The sequence below is a fragment of the Pelecanus crispus genome, chromosome 11 (genome assembly GCF_030463565.1).
Source record: "Pelecanus crispus isolate bPelCri1 chromosome 11, bPelCri1.pri, whole genome shotgun sequence".
NCBI classification, from domain to species: domain Eukaryota; kingdom Metazoa; phylum Chordata; class Aves; order Pelecaniformes; family Pelecanidae; genus Pelecanus; species Pelecanus crispus.
This window is the reverse complement of record NC_134653.1, coordinates 2,350,833-2,367,939: the sequence shown is the minus strand read 5'-3', so window position 1 is coordinate 2,367,939 and position 17,107 is coordinate 2,350,833. Positions and strand designations below refer to the sequence as shown.

The 17,107-nt window shown below is 57.5% G+C and overlaps 2 protein-coding genes across 2 annotated transcripts in view; one reads left to right on the top strand and one right to left on the bottom strand.

Annotated features, from left to right (window-relative positions):
* The window catches only part of LMF1 (lipase maturation factor 1), a 211,821-nt gene extending 208,842 nt beyond the window's left edge, over positions 1 to 2,979 (top strand). Inside the window, exon 11 of the mRNA XM_075718498.1 lies at positions 2,805 to 2,979. Within this exon, the coding sequence (XP_075574613.1) occupies positions 2,805 to 2,979 (175 nt within the window). The remainder of the gene's footprint in view (positions 1 to 2,804) is intronic.
* The window catches only part of HAGHL (hydroxyacylglutathione hydrolase like), a 301,833-nt gene that overhangs the window by 87,788 nt on the left and 196,938 nt on the right, over positions 1 to 17,107 (bottom strand). The window lies entirely within an intron of this gene.

Genomic DNA, 17,107 nt, shown 5'->3' with positions numbered 1-17,107 from the left:
AAAGGGACAAGGAAATTTTCATTCCAGAGGAGTCATAGGACAGTCCTTGAGGTTGGGGAGAAGGCACATCTGCGCCTGAGCAGAGACCTGGCATCTCCTGAGGTCTCCTAGGTCTGCCGCAGGAGCTCAGATAAGTCACCTGCTCGCCGCGCTCTGCATCCCCGCCTAGAAAATGGGAGCTTTGCCAGATGGAGTTTGCAGAAAGCTCCTTCAGCGTGGGGCACCCCCTTGCACCCATATTGTGGGCGTACGTGGAGACGGCTCCAGCTCGGTAGATGCTCTGCAGTCCCTTAGTGAAGAAAAACCCCCAAAAGCCGCAGTGTGGCAGGCGGAGGAAGGCTTCGAGCAGGAGAGGGACTGACATAGAATCAGCCAGTGAAGCTTTTTTGGGAGGTGGATATGGTTTTTGAATTCAAGAAAGCAATCAAGCAGCACAGCTTGGAAATCTCTAACCATCCCGGACAGGAGCCTGGAGGCTACCTGGACCCGCGGGAACGTTGCTGTTCAGTAATGCTGTAATTATTAACAGGAAATTTTGTGCTCCTGCAAAGTAAACGCTGTGGGAGTAACGCTTCAGCCCCCGTTTGACTTTTACCAGCCTCAGAAAAGGGCGGGGGGAGAGGGGGTAGGAACGGCCCTGACTGTAATGAAGCCGGCAGCCGCAGGGCAGCATTTCGGGTGATGCGATGCAGGTTTGTGCACCCTGAGCCCCCAGCCAGGGCTGTGCCCTTGCCCCCTCCTCTCCCCATTTACCTTCCCCTATTTGAGGGCTGGTGTCCCGCCTCCCTGCAGCCCCCCGGCAGCGGGCAGCGAGGCGAGGTGCCGGGGCGGCCCGGGAGCGGTGCGGCATCGGGGGGCAGCTCCGTCCCCACGGGGGACAGCTCCGTCCCCACGCCTCCCTTGGCACCCAGCCCTCAGCAGGAGTTGAACTGAGAGCTGTCCCCGTGCAGCTCCAAATGCTTTAGTCTGGGCCTTCTTGGATCCCCTTCTTCATCCTCAGCGGAGGGGGGAACATGGAGATATTTGTCCTGTTTTCGTTCCAACCAGGAGACAATCAGAAAACAGCTGATACTGCCGGTTGCTGCAAGTCGGCAGCAAGCGACGGGCGTGATGAACAGCCCCGCATCAATGTGTTTCGTTAGGAGAATGGTTTCTCTATCGCTCGTCTGCGTACCCAGCAAGGTTTAAATTGAGATGGCGAGATGTGATTGCAGCAGACTTTTTAATTGGGTGCAGTTTTATCCGTCGCCTGCAATCTCCCCTGCCTTCCCGTTGGGGTGCCGGTGTTACGAAGGTGAGCGCTAATGGCAAATATATAGGAGTTATCCCTAATTATTTCAGCAGTAGGATGGAACTTTACGGCTGCCCGAGGTGCAGCCCCGGCAGCGCGCAGCTGCGGGAGCGCGGTGCCCTGCTCAGTAGCAGGGTTTGTATTTTAGTAGTGAAGCAAAGCAGGTTTAAATGAGCATTGACATGACTTTGACATTTTTATATTGTGGGTTATTTTATGAACTTATCCAGCAAATGCAGCGATGCACTCTGCAAACAGGGACCACAGCGCTGGAGGACCGGGGTGTTACTCCTTCTCTTGTCAGCATGCCCTACATCAAGCGGGACCAAACCTCCCGAACCGAGCGGCATGGTTAGCCTCCGGATGTGTTTCGCGAGACTGATGAATGCTTCTTTCTGCACTGTTTTAAAATCTCCTTTTCTGTCAACTCCCAGGGCGGCCAGAAAACAGATGCGCTCGTAGCCCCGCTAATAAGCTGCGGAGCAGAAGGAGCAGCCGCTGGCTGGGGCAGAGGGATGCTGGGGCAGCTGGGGCGGGAGCTGGGGCCCTGTACCTAAAAATGTCCCAGGCAGAAGTACTCCGTAGTTGCTCTCAGAAAAGAAAAAAAAAAATTTTCCTGCTTTTAGTATTATGCTTTCAAACTTGGTTGTGGAGAGGTTTGTGGAGCGCACAGCGGTGGTGGGGAGTGCACAGGGCGGGTGTTAAAGCTCCTCTGCCTTGTGCATCATTCCGAAATTGCGTCAGAAGGAGCCCGGGAGCTCCCCGGTGCCTCACTCCAGCGGGGACAGCGGTGGATGGAGCACCAGGATGCAGGAGCCAGCCAGGCTGAGCACCCTCGGGCTGATTTCATAGAATCATAGAATCGTTTAGGTTGGAAAAGACCTTCAAGATCATCCAGTCCAACCATTAACCCAACACTGCCAAGTCCACCACTAAACCAATTAAGGGCAGAGTAGCAATTTCATGTTTCCTGCCTTGCTGGCTGGATTGTTTTTTAATGAAAGTAAAACTGGGAATCATGAAGGTTGGAAAGGATCTGTAAGATCATCAGTCCAACCATCACCCCAACCCCACCATGCCCACTAAACCATGTCCCCAAGTGCCACCTCTGCCCACTCCTTGAACCCCTCCAGGGATGGGGACTCCCCCACCTCTCTGGGCAGCCTGGTCCAATGCTTGACCACCCTTTCTGTGAAGAAATTTTTCCTAATATCCAATCTCAACCTCCCCTGACGCAGCTTGAGGCCATTTCCTCTCATCCTATTGCTTGTTCCTTGGGAGAAGAGCCCAGCACCCCCCTCCCTGCCCGCTCCTGTCAGGAGCTGCAGAGCGATGAGGTCTCCCCTCAGCCTCCTCTTCTCCAGGCTGAACAATTCCCCTTTCTCCATCCATCTACGGAAAGGCTCAAAACCTCCACTCCCAGGGGACCATAAATAGGGTCCGAAGACTTTCCGCCTCTGCCCGGCAGCGGTGCCAGCCCCTCCTGAGCAGGCTGTGCTTTGTTTCTCTGCAGGTGGATCAGAGGGGAACACTACAAGTACAAATTCAGCCGACCCGGGGGAAAGCACGCCAGCGAGGGGAGGTGGTGGATTCGGAAGAGGATCGGCCCTTACTTCCCCCCTGTCAACCTCCAGGGCCTGAAGAAGTTCTATGAAGACAGGAATTGGCCGTACCCCGTGCGGGACTGACGGAGGAGGACGAGCAAGGTCCAGAGGGACCGGCTGGGGAAGAGGGAGAGCAGTCAGCTCCCTTACAAATGACACGGCTTGCCTCTCTCTGTATTTTTTATCCATATCCTTGTTTACACACATTTTACAGAAGGTTCCCAGCCAACCTGTCCACCTGCTGTTGCGGTCTGATTTTTCTCATCTTACTGTTTCTTTCTGTTCATTCTTCTCGCCATGGCCTTGCTTGATGATTGATTTCTTTTGCCAGGCTGCTCCTTTCAGAAACGGTCAGCAGTAGAATTCGGGAAAAAGGTGAACAAAAACTCGGTTTGGGTAGGTGTAGGTGTTGCTTTCCCCGACCCATTGCATTGTGTGATGGCTACGGAGGCACAAGGGGAGATTTTGGGGTGGTCTCCTGCCTCAGCCAGTGCCCCCACGACTCACAGGTTCCCTGGGGTCCGGCATCGGGTGGAGCAGCCGGGTCCTGCTCTGCAGCCGGCTCAGGCGGAGGTGATGCTGGCCCGGCACGGGGCACCGCTTCTCTGTCCCATCCCATCCCATCCCATCCCATCCCATCCCATCCCATCCCCATGTGCGCCGGCAGCACTGAGCCATCAAAGCTGCTTTATTCCCAACATAGCTGTCCCCACGCTGCCCGTGCTGTCGCCCTGGGAAGGGCCCGGTCACCACCTTCTCACCGCAGGTTAATGATGGGGCTGAGCTACGTGTCCATGCCTGGGCATGGTCCGGCTGTCCCGCAGTTCATCCCCGGGGCGGCACGGCATGCCGGGGCCGGGCAGAGCCCCCGGGCTGGGGAAAACACCCTGGGACCTCACCCTGAATCTCCCCTGTCCCTCCTCTTTGCTTTGGAGTCTCCCCTCTTCTCGGTCTGTGTTTAAAATCACCCCAAATTGTCCTCCCCGTGGATTTTGCTTGGGGAGCCCAAATGACAGTGATGGGAGGGAAGCGAGAGCAAGAACGTGGATGGCGTCTGAAACAGCCGGCACCTGGCCAGGGTGGTTTATAATAATCAACTGCTTGTTGGCATGTTCTGCTGCACACGTTTCTTCTTGCAGGGGAGGAAAAAAAAAAAAAAAAAAAAAAAAGAAAAAAAAGATCAAAGCAACCTGTGTAATGCATAAAACCCCGTTGTAGCAGGCTTACCTGCAGAAAGCCACAGGTTTACTGAGAAACCCAAAATAGCTCCTTGCTGGAGCTGCCGTGTGGGCTCCGTGACTCAGCCCCGAGGACAAGTGCAGCCCTGTGCGGCCGCCCTGTCCCCTGCCCCATCGCTGCCGATGCTCGTGGGTTGCCCAGGCGGCAGCGGCCGGCTTGGAAAAGCGGTCGGAGTCAACAAGTCTGCCGCCAGCCCCGCCGCGTTTAAACAGGTCTTGTTTTAACGGGCCCTGGCCTGGCAGCGCAGACGCGCGGGGCTGCGCCTTCCTGTTTGCTTAACCTGGGAATTTTATAACTGGTGCTTTTTGTCGGCGGCCCCGGGGCTGAAATCCGCCTGTTTGGGGAGCTGGCGGAGTTTGGTGCTGGAGGTGTCTGACCGGCCAGTGTTCGGGAGGAGCCGAGCATCCCACGGGCATGGTCCAGCGCCGCCGGCTGCGGGGAGAAGCACAGAAAGGGGCTCGCCAGGCTCTTCCCCTTGGGTTTTTGCAGTGACGTTCACCTTGGCTCCCTGGGGAGGAATTCGGGTGGCTGGAAAGCTTACAGTAAGGCTTTCACCCTTCCAGAGCAAATTCAGCCCAAGCCACATGCAAGGGGAAAAGCGTTGCTGCGTGCCGGGCTCTGAAGCGGCTCGGGGCAGAGCTGTCCTGCCCCGGGGCCACCAACCCGGCAGGGACCCACGGGCACCGGGGGAGGCGGAGGCGGTGGCCCCCGTCCCCGGGGCTCGTCCGGCCGAGCCTGTCCCCTCCCGCGCGAGATGTGCCGAAAGCAGCCGAATGTGGTTTTGAAAGAAAAACGGGTCCAAAGTGGGCAAAGCCAACCAGCAGGTAACGCTGGCGCTGGCACGGGGCGGCGTGGGCTGCGGGTGTGGGCACAGAAATGCCATTTCCCACATTTCTTCCCCCTTTCTGACTGCGAATGGGCACCACTGAGGTGTATTTCTGGAAAGAGATTAAAGCAAACAGCTCTTGCATAACCAGAGGGAGCTTCACTCATTTTTTTTTTTTCTAAAAGTGTTAAAAAGGGAAAACAGCAGCAGCCCCGGGAGGGCTGCCCAGCCCTGGGTGCAGTCCCCCAGTGCCTGCCCTGATGTGGCTCGCCGGGGACGCTCCAGCTCTCGCAGGGCCGAGGCGATGGGCGATGAATAAGGTGAGTCCTGGGTGTCATGGCACTTATTTGCGTTTGGCGGAGCGCCTGGGGTCGTGTCGCGGGTGTCTGAGCGCCGTCCCGATGAGCCTGGGCTGCCGGGGCTGCAAGAACGCAGCTCTCCCTTCCCTTCTCCGGTGCGTTCGAGGGCGCGTTTGCACGGGGCTCCCTCTTGGTTTGCGGTTGTTTTTCCTGCCCGGCTGCTCCATCCCTGGCCGATCCAGCTGGGAATGGCTGGAGGGAGCGGGGGGACCTGCTGCCCGGGAGCTGGGAGGCTCTGAGGTCCTGCGGGAGCGGCCGTGCAGGCTCTGCGGGGTCCCGGGAGGTGCCCGCCTTTGGCAGGGACGAGCCAGCAGGCAGGGAGCAATGGCTGGCAGTCGGCACCCGGGAATGCCGTGACGGCGGCGGAGGTGCAGAGCCCGTCGCTCGGAGCCGCCGCGCTTCTGCAAGACGTTAACGCTTTTGGCTGGGGACTGGGAAAGTCCTGTGTTACCCGGTCGTGTTCGAACCAAGACAAATGGTTTAATTGCGGGGCTCGGAGCAACGTATAGGGCGCTCCAAATTGTAAATAACATTTACGACTCAATTGTGTTTTCCTAAATATTTGCCATAGTGGGAAACCGACGTTCTTCTGCGAACAATGGAGGAACATTTTGTTCCGATTACCGCACGGAGGGACAAGGGCGAACGCCGCGGTCCCGCATCTCGCTCCCATTACCGTCCTTCCTGGCTCGGCCGAGGGGCCGGGCACGGCGGAGGCCAGGTTGTGCCCGGCGCGATCCGGCGCGGTGCACGGGTGGGCGCTCGCCTCTCGACGGGCATGGGAGATAACGGCACGGCTTCACGCGGAGCGTCTCCAGCTGTGTGAGCTCGGGCGCTGCCCGCACTTCCCTCTTCGCCAGACGTTATTTGAAGCATTTTATTTTTTTTTTTTTTTATTATTTTCTTCTCCCACGGCTGAAATTGAGCCCTGGAGTCAGATGCACAGAGCAAGGCTGGAGCCCGTCCCATGACCCTGTCCCACCTTGGGCAGCCCCCAGTAGTCAGGCAGGATTTTTTCGGCCGGTGAGTTGGCCGAGAGCCGCACACGCCGTCCGTGTGCTCTCTGGCTTGACGGGATTACGGAGCCTCCCGTGGAAAGGCACTTTTCGCCTTCCCAGTGCCCGCGACAGCCACGGTCGCACTGAGCTCGCCCCAGCCCATCCTCGCTGTCCCTGCCACCAGCGCCGTCCCTGCCTGCTCGGGCCTGACCCTGCTCCCGGGCGGGGGCTCGCCACAGCAAAAAGCCCATTTTGGATCCCACCTCCACGGCTGCATCCTTCCCTCTGCCGGGGGTCCCTGCCTCGGGATCCTCCACACAAAGCTGGGGGATTTTAGAATCATAGAACCATAGAATCGTCTAGGTTGGAAAAGACCTTTAAGATCATCCAGTCCAACCATTAACCTACACTGCCAAGTCTACTCTAAGCCAGTCAAGGGTAGACCAGACTGAACCATGTCCCCAAGTGCCACCTCTGCCCGTTTTTTGAACACTTCCAGGGATGGGGACTCCCCCACCTCTCTGGGCAGCCTGTTCCAATGCTTGACCACCCTTTCCGTGAAGAAATTTTTTCCTAATTTCCAACCTAAACCTCCCCTGGTGCAGCTTGAGCCCATTTCCTCTCGTCCTATTGCTAGCTACTTGGGAGAAGAGCCCAACACCCCCTCCCTGCCCCCTCCTGCCAGGTAGGTGAGGGAGCGATCAGGTCTCCCCTCAGCCTCCTCTTCTCTAAGCTAATCGGTGCCCCCCGAGCCGCGCTGGCTGCTCCCCGTCCCCGTCCGTCCTTCGGCGCTAAATGCGAACGAGCTGGCGCGGGCAGGCGGCCCTGGCCGTCTCTGTGGGTGCTGGGGTGACGGCACGAGGGTGAGGGTGTCCCCCTGCGTGGGTGCCGGACGTCCCCCGCGCATCCCTCGCGGGCTGCTCACCGGCAGCAAATGGTGCCGGCCTCCCCCCTCCCCAATTTAATTAATTTCTTTTGGTTTCCAACCTCTGGGTCAGGGATAATGGAACCCAGACCAGCATTTCCATTCCTGTTTGCTGTGCATTGTGCTTGTTAAGCTTTTTTTTTCTTTTCTCTTTTTTTTTTTTTTTTTTTTTAAAATCAAAAATTCTCACTGCTCCGGAGCACTGGCTGGAAGATAATACATATTCAAAGGCAGTGAGGAAGGTGCATGCAGGGGATTAAATTAGAAACGTTTCCCTGGGACAAAATTTTAAAAAAGAAAAGAAACAATTATTTAGAGGGGGTGAGGAAATCGGAACCATATTGTGTTATCTGTTGACTGGAGGTTTTCTTGGAGAGATTTTTTTTCTTTTTCCCCCCTTCCCCGAGCTATGCAACTGGAAATAAAACTGTGGCGTTCCCAAGTCAGCGCGCCGTAAATCCATTTGAAAGATAACTCTGCCTGAGGTCTGCTCCTGCCAAGCTCCTCTTCCTCAGATGCCTTTGAAGAGGGGACGGGGCACCCACCAGGCACCTGGCAGCGAGGATTAGGGTCCCGACGTGAACTCCGCCGCCTCGGGCACGGGGTTTGGGTCCATCGGTCAAAACAACGATCCGCTGAACCCCCGGCCCGTGACAACTCTTATCTCGGCTGTGTTTTCCCAGCTCGTCCCTTGACCCCGAGCCTGATCTAATCCCGCTCCCTCCTCCTGTTTCTCCTTCAGGTCCAAATAGGTCCCAGAGCGACGAGCGCCAAGAAGGGGCGGCCGTGGCCGGGCCGCTCGCCCCACGTCAGCCCTGGGCAGCTCGGGCTCCCGCCGCGGCCGGGGCCAGCTCGGGTGACGCTGTCGGATCAAAAAGCAGCAGCTTTATTTTTTATTTTCTTTCCCTAGACGCCAGTTATTGATCTTTGGGCTATTGCGGATGCTTCTTCCAAAAGCTGCGCTCCCCCGCCCGTCTGCGTGGCCGTCGGCGGCTCTCGTGCAGCGCTGGGCGCTCGGCGGCACCTCGAGGGCCTCGCCCACAAAATCACGGGGTGCCGGGGTGGGAGAGGCCCCGGTGTGCACACAAATTAATTGGCACCTTCCCTCCCCCGCCCCCGGGCAGGGTCCCCGCGGGCCGTAGGTGCCGCCGGCGGGGAACGGGGGCCGCGGGGAGCCCCGCCGGCGGACGCCTCGGCGTTTGCACGGAGGACGATGGCGGCCCGCGGCCCCTCCAAGCGCGCTCCGCGCCTGTTCGCCGCGGACAGCCGGGGCTCGGGGCGCGCCGCCTTCCTCCCCGCTGGAACCCGAGCGTGCCGCGGCGGTCGGCGCTCGCTCGGCGATGCGGCACCCTCCGGCCCTCCCGCAGCCCCCCGCTCCCTGCCCGCCGCCTTGGCCCAGCCCCGGGCCGGTTGTCTGAAGATGAATGCGAGCCGTGGGGCCTCCGGGAGACCTGCGAACGCCTTCAGGGGGGCCGGGGCGGGTGTCTCGTGTGCCCAGAGCCTCCTCCGTGGGTGATGCGGGTTTAGGAGGGTCCCCGCTTTTTTAGGTCCCCGCTTTTTTTTTTTTTTAGGGTCCCCGCTGCCACGCGGAAGGGCCGGAGGGGCCCCTCTCCTGGGGCGAGGAGCCGCAGGCTCGAGGGTGCGTGTGTTCAACCCGCGCTGAAGGCCGAGCTCCTGCCCCTGGACGTGGCGGGGACGCGCTGGGCGGGGGGCACCGCGCTGCCCCTTGCACCCTGGGCCCTGCCCTGCTGGCAGCTGACTTTGCCTTCGTGCGTGACCAAACGCAACGCGCCCCGTTTTCTGCGCGTCCAAGCCCCGCATCCCGACGCGCCCAGGAGCTACTGCGAGTCCCTGGGGACGGTCCCTCGGGGCGGGTCATCCCCTTCACCTTTGTTTTGTGTTGCTGTAGAAGTTTCCTTGCTTGGATTTTTTTTTTTTTTTCTTTCCCCCCCAATGTCATTGCAGGTTTTTTTTACTTCCGCAGCCCTCCGACCCGCTGCCAGCTCCCCAGGGCACCCGCTCTGCTGCACACCCAAAGCCGGGGCTCCCCAAGTTCTGGGGGTGGCCACCGCGGCAAGTGCCGGCCCGGTGATTCCAGCCAGCAAGAGGTCCAGGCTGCAGGACTGGACCAACTTTTTTTCCTTTTTGCCAAGATTCCAGCCTTTCGAAAGCGTGAGACCCCCTAGCAAGCACAGCTGGGTTTGTATTTCCGCACGCTGCGGCAGGGTCAGATCCCGCAGCCTTGGCCGAGCTCATCTGGGCTGCTTTTCCCCCAAAAAAAGGAAGCCTCCCTGGGCTTTTTTTTTTTTTTTTCATACCGCATATAAACATCTATTCCTGTTGTTGCTGCTGGGGAACAGCAAGTGGATATGTACGGGCAGATGGGGTTTAGCTCATCTCTCGTAGACAGGGAATGGCTAAATGGATCCGTGCTTGCATAATTCGGGAAGACCCAGCGGCGTGGCTTTCGGAGCGAGCCGGAAGGGACGGTGCCCAGGTCAAGGGGAAGGTGATGTGGGAGGCTGGATCAGGCCAGCCAAGGATCTGGCTTCTTCGGTTGCTTTATCACCTTGCCCGCCACGTGAGGCTTTGGCTCCAGCCTCATTGAACGCAGTCGCACGGGCTTTCCAGGTTTTCTACACCGTCTGCGCGCCGCCAAGCCCTCCAGGAGAGCTGTCTTCTGGCGGTGAGGTGGAAACCTGTGCTGTGTGTTAATGTGCACCACGTTTACTCTCCCACAGGTATTTAAGACGCCGCTGGGAAAATCTGTAATGATGAATTTATATTTGGAAGTTCTGTTTTCCCATCGGGGTTTATTTCTGTCGCAGGAACACAGAGAGGTTCCCAACTCCATCGTCACCACGTTGGTCAGTGGGCCCTGGGAGGAGATCTGCCCCTCACCAAACCCCCTCGAACTGACAGCCTGCCTCTAAAAAAACCCGCTAGGGTTGGTGTAAAAATGCTAAGATTTGGGGAGAAAGTCATTCCTTCCATTTGATTGTTTTGAGGTCCACCCAGGTCGTATGTTCGAGCCTTTCTCTGGTGAAAAGCGTGGATTCGCTTCGTGTTTTGGGAACGTGAGCCCTGCAGCGGGGTCGGTGGTGAGGAGCTGCCGGCGGTCGTGAGCTTGTGCCTGTGCGAGGTCCTCGTGCGGGGCTCACGAGAGGGTCGGGTATTGCCCGTACTGGCAGCTGCAGTGCGCCAGCCCACAGGTTTCCTTCTTCCTGGCTCATTTGTAAATTGTAGTTATCTGTTTTCAAGCAGCCAACCTTCAGTCTGGGAGTTCCCGTAGAAAATACACGTATTCGTATACCTTCCCCACTCCCAGCTGCTTTTAGAAGCTGGCTTTACTTTAACACATATTAAAGGAAAGAGCTGTTTTCCTTCCCAGTAGATTAAGTTTGGCTAAACAATTCAGTGTGAACTGCTGGGCATGAGGGAGAAACCTGTAGGCTAAATTACCCAGCTGCTATACGTTTAGACCAGCATGGGATGAATTTCAGGATCGTATATTAGTTTTCATTTAATCTGATTATTCTGGGCTGGAGTTCCTGGAGGGTCTTCAGGTTATTGTCAGTCAAAAGAATCTTTAAAAGCTTCCATTTGCACTAAACTTTTCCCATTAGAAGTCTATTTTCATTATGGATCGATTTTTATTTTAATGAAAAAATGATTCTCCCAACCCCCTGCTTTTTTTTTTTTTGCTTTTTTTTTTTTTTTTTTTTTGCCTCCCAGCCGGGGTTAAAACTGAAGCAACGGGGTCTTGCCACTCAAAATGCCATTCTCCCCTTTTGCTGAGGCCGTTGGCTGGGCTGAAGGAGCTTGGGCAGCCGACAAGGGGGGCAGATAATGCGGAAAGGCAGCGCCTCTGCTCCCGCCATGCTTCCTGGTACCCGCCTCCTCATCCTCCAACCCTTCCCTCACTGGGAAAATGCTTTAAGTGGCTTGAATCCTGGGGGGATTTCTAGCTTAAAACTCTCGGAGTCTTAATGCAGGACTAATTGGTCTTAAAAGCCCGTCGCTGGATGGCTCGGAGTCGCGCAGTCAAGTCACGGGCTTCTTTCCATCATCCGCTGCCTGCTCTGGGTTCCAGCTGGGGGAGCGGCGCAGCCTGGCAGGGGGGGTCCGGCGGGAGCAGCCCCCCCGGGGCCGGGAAGGCAGCAAACCCCACTTTGCCGTGGCGGGGCCATCCTTGTCGGCTCCGGCCTTTGGGCGAGGAGCAGCAGCTTTGTGGCACGGTGCGGCTTCGGGCTTCCCCAGCACCTCCCTGCGGCAGCCGCCCCGCCTCGCCCCGCTGCTGCAGGTGGGATGGCAAAGGGCTGAGCACCCGCCCCAGGGCTGCGTTAGGACAAAAAAACCAATACAGGGACCCCCAGAAATAAACCCCGAACCCGTGTTCTTTATTTATGCAGGATGTTAGATTGGATGTGCCAGCCCAAACCTTCTGGAGTCCCCGTGCCGCCTGTGCTGCTCCGGCAGGCGATCCCGGTGCCGAGCCGTTGTGGGGACCAGGACCGTGCCAGCCTGGTGCACGGCTTCGCGGGGACACCCACGCCCTGGTACCGTACCACTGCCTAAAATTCTCCATTTGCTCGGGTTTTGCACGCAGGCGGGTGGGGAGGAGGGAGCTGAGCTGCGGCGCCGAATCGTCCCCGTGCGAGTTGCGCCCCAGCCGTGGTGCCGGGCACCACGTGGGTCGCCCCCGATGGCGTCGGGGTTTTCCATCCCGCTTTGCCCCCTCCTTCCCCCAGCGAGCCGGCGGCCAGGCTGATCCCTTGCCTTCAGTTTTCCGCAGCTGGTGGGATTTTGCTGCGCCCTTCACGTCCCCAAAACGCCGGGTTTTTCCCCCCGTTTCCCCCGGCACAGGCTGGGAGCCTGCTTCCTCCGCGGTAGCAGCTCCGGATAAGATTGCACATTGCTGAGCTTTTCCCTGTGCGTGCCTGTTGCTGGGACAATTACACTAAAATCACACCACCTGCAAGCGGTTAGTTAGAATAATAAATAAGTGATAGATTATCAAATAAAGCGTTGGCTTCAGATGAGGTCATCCTAGCACCGTGTCGTGGGTCTCGGAGGGTTTGCCGGCTGCTTTCCTGCCGCTGATGGGCTAAATAGCTCTTGTATCAGTCAATAAAAAAGTTGTAGAGATTAAAGAATCAATTAGGCATTAGCCAAAGGGGCAAAAGCGTAACCCAAACATGCTGATAAAATCCAGTAGGTGATTATGGGAACGGTTCTTATTTCATTTTACTTTAGAAAGGAATAATTGCTCGTTATAGAGCACGGGGTGACCTGGGCTGGATCCTTTTCCAGCTTTACAGGGAAGGAAATCCTAGCGTTTGGCTGACAAACGCGGAGGCATGCTGCGCTTTAGGGCTGAGTGGGCATTTTTTGGAGCCTGACTTTGAGGAGCATCGTTGTGTCCCTGCAGAAGAGGCCAGGGGAGCTGGGTGGGTGATTTGGTGCAGCCTCGGCTCAGAGCACCCTTACCCGCGCCGGAGCGATGCTGTCGGGGAGGTGAGAGGGATGGGACCCAACACCAGCGCCTGGGTATTTTGGAGCCCTGGCACTCTGCTGCTTAGCACACAAACTTTGATTAACCAAGGAGAACGTGGTCAGCTGAAAGAGCATTTAGGGATGTATATATTAGAAGGGTTTTTCTCCAATATTTACCATATGGCCTTCCATTTTCCAGGAACACACATCTGCAGCGCCGGCCCCAGCCTGGGCTGGCAGCTCGCGGTCGGGAATCGGGCTGCGCAATGTCACGTTCTGCTAATTCACGCGAACATTTATTAAGTGTTAGTCCGGCGCGAAGCCTTACCTCATCTGGGGCCAAAAATAGGGAGTATCCGCCGGAGAACGGCTCCTTGGGAAGGAGCGACCTGAGCATCCCAGCCGGCATCCCCCGCGCCCGTGGGCTGCTCCGGGGATGCGGCAGCTCCAGAAACCCTGCGGGCAAGCCGGGGGCTGAGCAGCAGGATGGGTCGCTCTGGTTTTGCCCGTTTGTTTCTGCAGAATGGGGCGCTGGCCGGATCGCTTTCCAGGGAGGGAAGTTCAAATGAATTATCACTATTTTTTTCCCGCCTCGTAGTAAGGTTTGGGTTTAGAAGGGGGGAAAAGCATGGATTGCATCGTTTCAAGTAATTTCTGTTTGGAGCTTTTTCTGAAGGGGAAGCCTGATGCTTTCAAGTGGATTTTTAAGTCATTTCCACCCCACAAGAAGCACTGGCTGCTCACCGCTCCCATCCAGAGCAAACATCCATTGCGAGATGGAGCCGCTCCCCGGGAAGCGCTGCTCTGCCCGCACGCTCACTCCCTTTCCTGCTTAAAAGGGAGAGATTTACCAGCAAAAAAAGCAAAAAACTGAGCCATCCTGCAGGCCTCGGGGCCCGGGGGTACTTCGAAGGTGGCCGTCACGCCACGGGGACAGCAGCCACCCGCGTCCCCTTCGCTGGAGCACGCCGTGCCACTGCTTCCTGCCCTGCTTCCAGCCCGGCTCCCGGCTGCCCGGCCCTGCCTGGCCTGGGCGCTGATATATCCTTCATAAAGCATTATTTTTATGGCGTGTGTATAAAGCGCACGCCCGACGTACATCGCCACCGGGCTGGCAGCGCCTCTCGGCCCGCGCCGGCCGGGCCGGGAACGAGCTGTTTATTGCTCCGTGCCCTCGCCTTGCAGCTCCCCGTGTACGTGGGTGGGTGGGTGAGATGGGAAATTTGTTTTTCCCTTTGGTTTTGGGGGTTTTTTTCCCTTTTCGCAGGTCGTATACCACCAGGCCGTGCCGTAGCTGCAGGCAGATTGCCTTGTGTTGGTTTGTTTGAGGAATGTCGGAGAGTTTATCCCCGCTTGGCCGGGGAGGTGTTTGCTCCCGGCTCGATGCAAGCAGGCTGGGGCAGAGATGTGCCACGGCTGAGGCATCGCCTGGCCTCTTGTTTTCCACATGCACAAAAAAAATAGAAGAAAAAATAGAAGCCCAAGGGCTAGCTGCCCAGATGGCATAAAAGCTCTTGCAAAAGCTAATTTTGCCCAGCTAGCGATGGATGGCTGCAGCGTCGGGAGGGGAAGAAGCGCTCCCGGCTGGTGCGGGACCGGCCGCTGCCGCAGCGAGGAATTGGGTTTCAAGTGCAGGGGAAAAAAAAGAGCCCGATCCTCGCTAATCCCCTGTTTATTCTCCGTCTAGGCCAGCCGCCCACGCTCCCCTAAGCTTTTGTTCATTAACAAGGTCCAGGGTAAAAAGATACCCCCGCGGCAGCTGTCTGCAGCGCCGGCGCATGGTCCCAGCGATGCCGGAGGCGCGGTTGGTGTCAGCACAGCCGCATCCTCCTCCGGCCCGGCAAACGCCATCCTCCCAGAGCAGCTCTGGGTTCGCGGGGTTGGGCACTTCCGGGCTTATTTCAGCTGAGGACCACGGTGTAGCCCGGCTGCGTGTCAACTCGGATAAAAGTTTGATGCTTTTAAGAAAGCGGCAACAAATAGGAGGGATCGGAGTTGTATCTGCGGGGTGAGCGCTGGCAGCCGACGCAAGGCAAGCCGGCTCTTGCGCTGGGCGTGTTAACCCTACCGGTACAGCATCAGCGACCCCGGGTGCTGCCCCGGGGCTGCTACATTTAATTGGCAAATTAATCTTTGTCTCCTGAGCCAGATTCGAGAGCCAACTGCTGCCCTGAAGTGATGGAAAGTGGGGGTCTGAGTGGGGAAGTGGGATGTCCACGCTCCAGGCTGTAGATCCCGTTTTGCTCCCAATAAAGTGTTGAAAGAGGTGAATCCCTTGTACATAAAATAACATGAATTATTAGTAGTACTTTATCGTTAATTATTAATAATTAATTATAATGCAAGTGCTGAGATGCTAAGGCAGATAAATGTACTTTGGAAACAAAAGGCCAATCTATAGGGCTAGGTAGAATCTTATCTCCTGGAATAAAGCAACTTTTATAAGGCTAAGAAGGTTTTGCAAAACTTTAAACAAATTCCAAGGTGACTGAAGTTATATGCCTTCAGTCTCAGAGATGATCTTGTCTGTCCCCAACGGGAGGGGAGGTGCTGCCTGTACCTACAACGGTTGTAGCAGCCACACACGTACAAAGGTTGTAGCAGCCACAGACGTACAAAGGTTGTAGCAGCCACAGACGTGCAAAGGTTGTAGCAGCCACAGACGTACAAAGGTTGTAGCAGCCACAGACATACAAAGGTTGTAGCAGCCACATCCAGCCCTGCCTGCAAGGGAGGGCAGCAGGAGCCGAGCTTTGCCCCTTGAGCGGGACCCGGAGGCCAAGAACCAACACCAGAAAAGTCAGAATTGAGTCAGAAGACAAGGACAAGAAGTTGTGCTTCTCCCTGTCTCCAGGAAGGCCTTCAGCTCCTTTGGGAATGACCGCAACATGCGGACAACCCTTGCCCCAAGACCCCTCCGCTGATCCGAGCGCTCGCCTGGCCGGAGCCTTGCCGAAGCCGGAGCCGGCCGCGGCGAGGCCGGACGTGCTGGTCACAGGGCGAGCCACGGGTGGCTTGGTCGGCTCCTCGAGCCATCCCAGCAGCCCTTCCCGCTCTCCTTTTCTCTAATTAATTGCGTTTTCTGTCCCTTTGTGGCGCGGGCGCGCGCCGGCTGCGGAGGGGCGAGCGGGGAGCGTGCAGCTGTGGGCTCGGCGGCGGAGCAGCCATCTGCAGCGCCCGCCCGGGAAAAAAGCCTCGCAGCTGCGTGCGCCTGGTACCGGCGGTACCCGGACGAGGTCATTCATCACCAGGAGCCCGGGCAAGGAAGCTTGGCAGGGAAAAGGAGGATGGCAACCACAGGAGGCAAATCTTAAAAATACTCTGCGACAGCGGGTATTGTATCCGGAGCCTCGGAGCTTGTTTTCTCTTGCTGTTATAGAAAGGCAGGATGCGTCCGTTGTGTCCCGTGTGGGATGGAGCAGCCCCAACGCGCCTCCATCGAGCTGGTCCTGCCCGTCAGCGGGAGGAATGAGCACGGGCATCCCTTCCCAAGAAGGATGGCAAGGGGGTATGAGCGTTTAAATCAGAAACGCAGCACGTTGGGTTATGTTGGGTGGTGATGGATGGTGCCTTTCCTGGTGTCCTCACCGAGGCCCTGCCTTACCCTCCCTCCCTGGTCTGTAGACCCATCTGTGCTAACAGCAAATGACAGGAGAGAGTAAAATGTGTGAATTGAGCCCTGCAGGTACTTATGTGTGTCCAACTCCACTGGCTCTGGGTATGTGAAACGCTGCTGAAAGCTCTGACCCGCTTTCCCCCTCAACTCCTGCAGCAGCTGAAGGTCCCCACCGCGGGCACCACAGCGGCACAGCTGGCCTGGGAGCGAGGACGCGGCGATGAGCCGAGGTCCCCGGGCTGGGGAGCTCACGTTTGCCACCCCCAACCTGGCTGACCTCCCCAGTCGTTGCTCGGTCTGGCAGAAGGAGCCAGCAGATGCCCGACGGCGATGTCCACGGCAGGCTCTGACGTTGCCTCTGGTCTCTCTCCTTGGCCCCCAGTTGACCGAAGAGGAGAGCGGGCATCAGGAGCTGCATGAGGAACAGGGGGTGGCCACCCCAAAACCCCACCTGCAGGTCCCTGGGCACAGATGCCACCACCGGACCCATCAGCGGAGACGGCTTTGCTCCTGCGAGATGGGATGCGGTCACCTTCCCGGCAGAAAGAGGTGAGAACCGGGGAGCACGGCCGCTCGGCACGGCCCTGCGGGAGACGGGGGACAGGGGTGCCCACACCGAGCAACGCGCCTCGGTCCAGCAATGCATATCCAAACTGGTTTTCTCTCTGTGGGATGCCCCGTCTTTCCTGTTTACTTGTTATTCTGGAAATAGAACAATAAATAATTTATCGCCGATCGGTTGGCGCGCGTCCG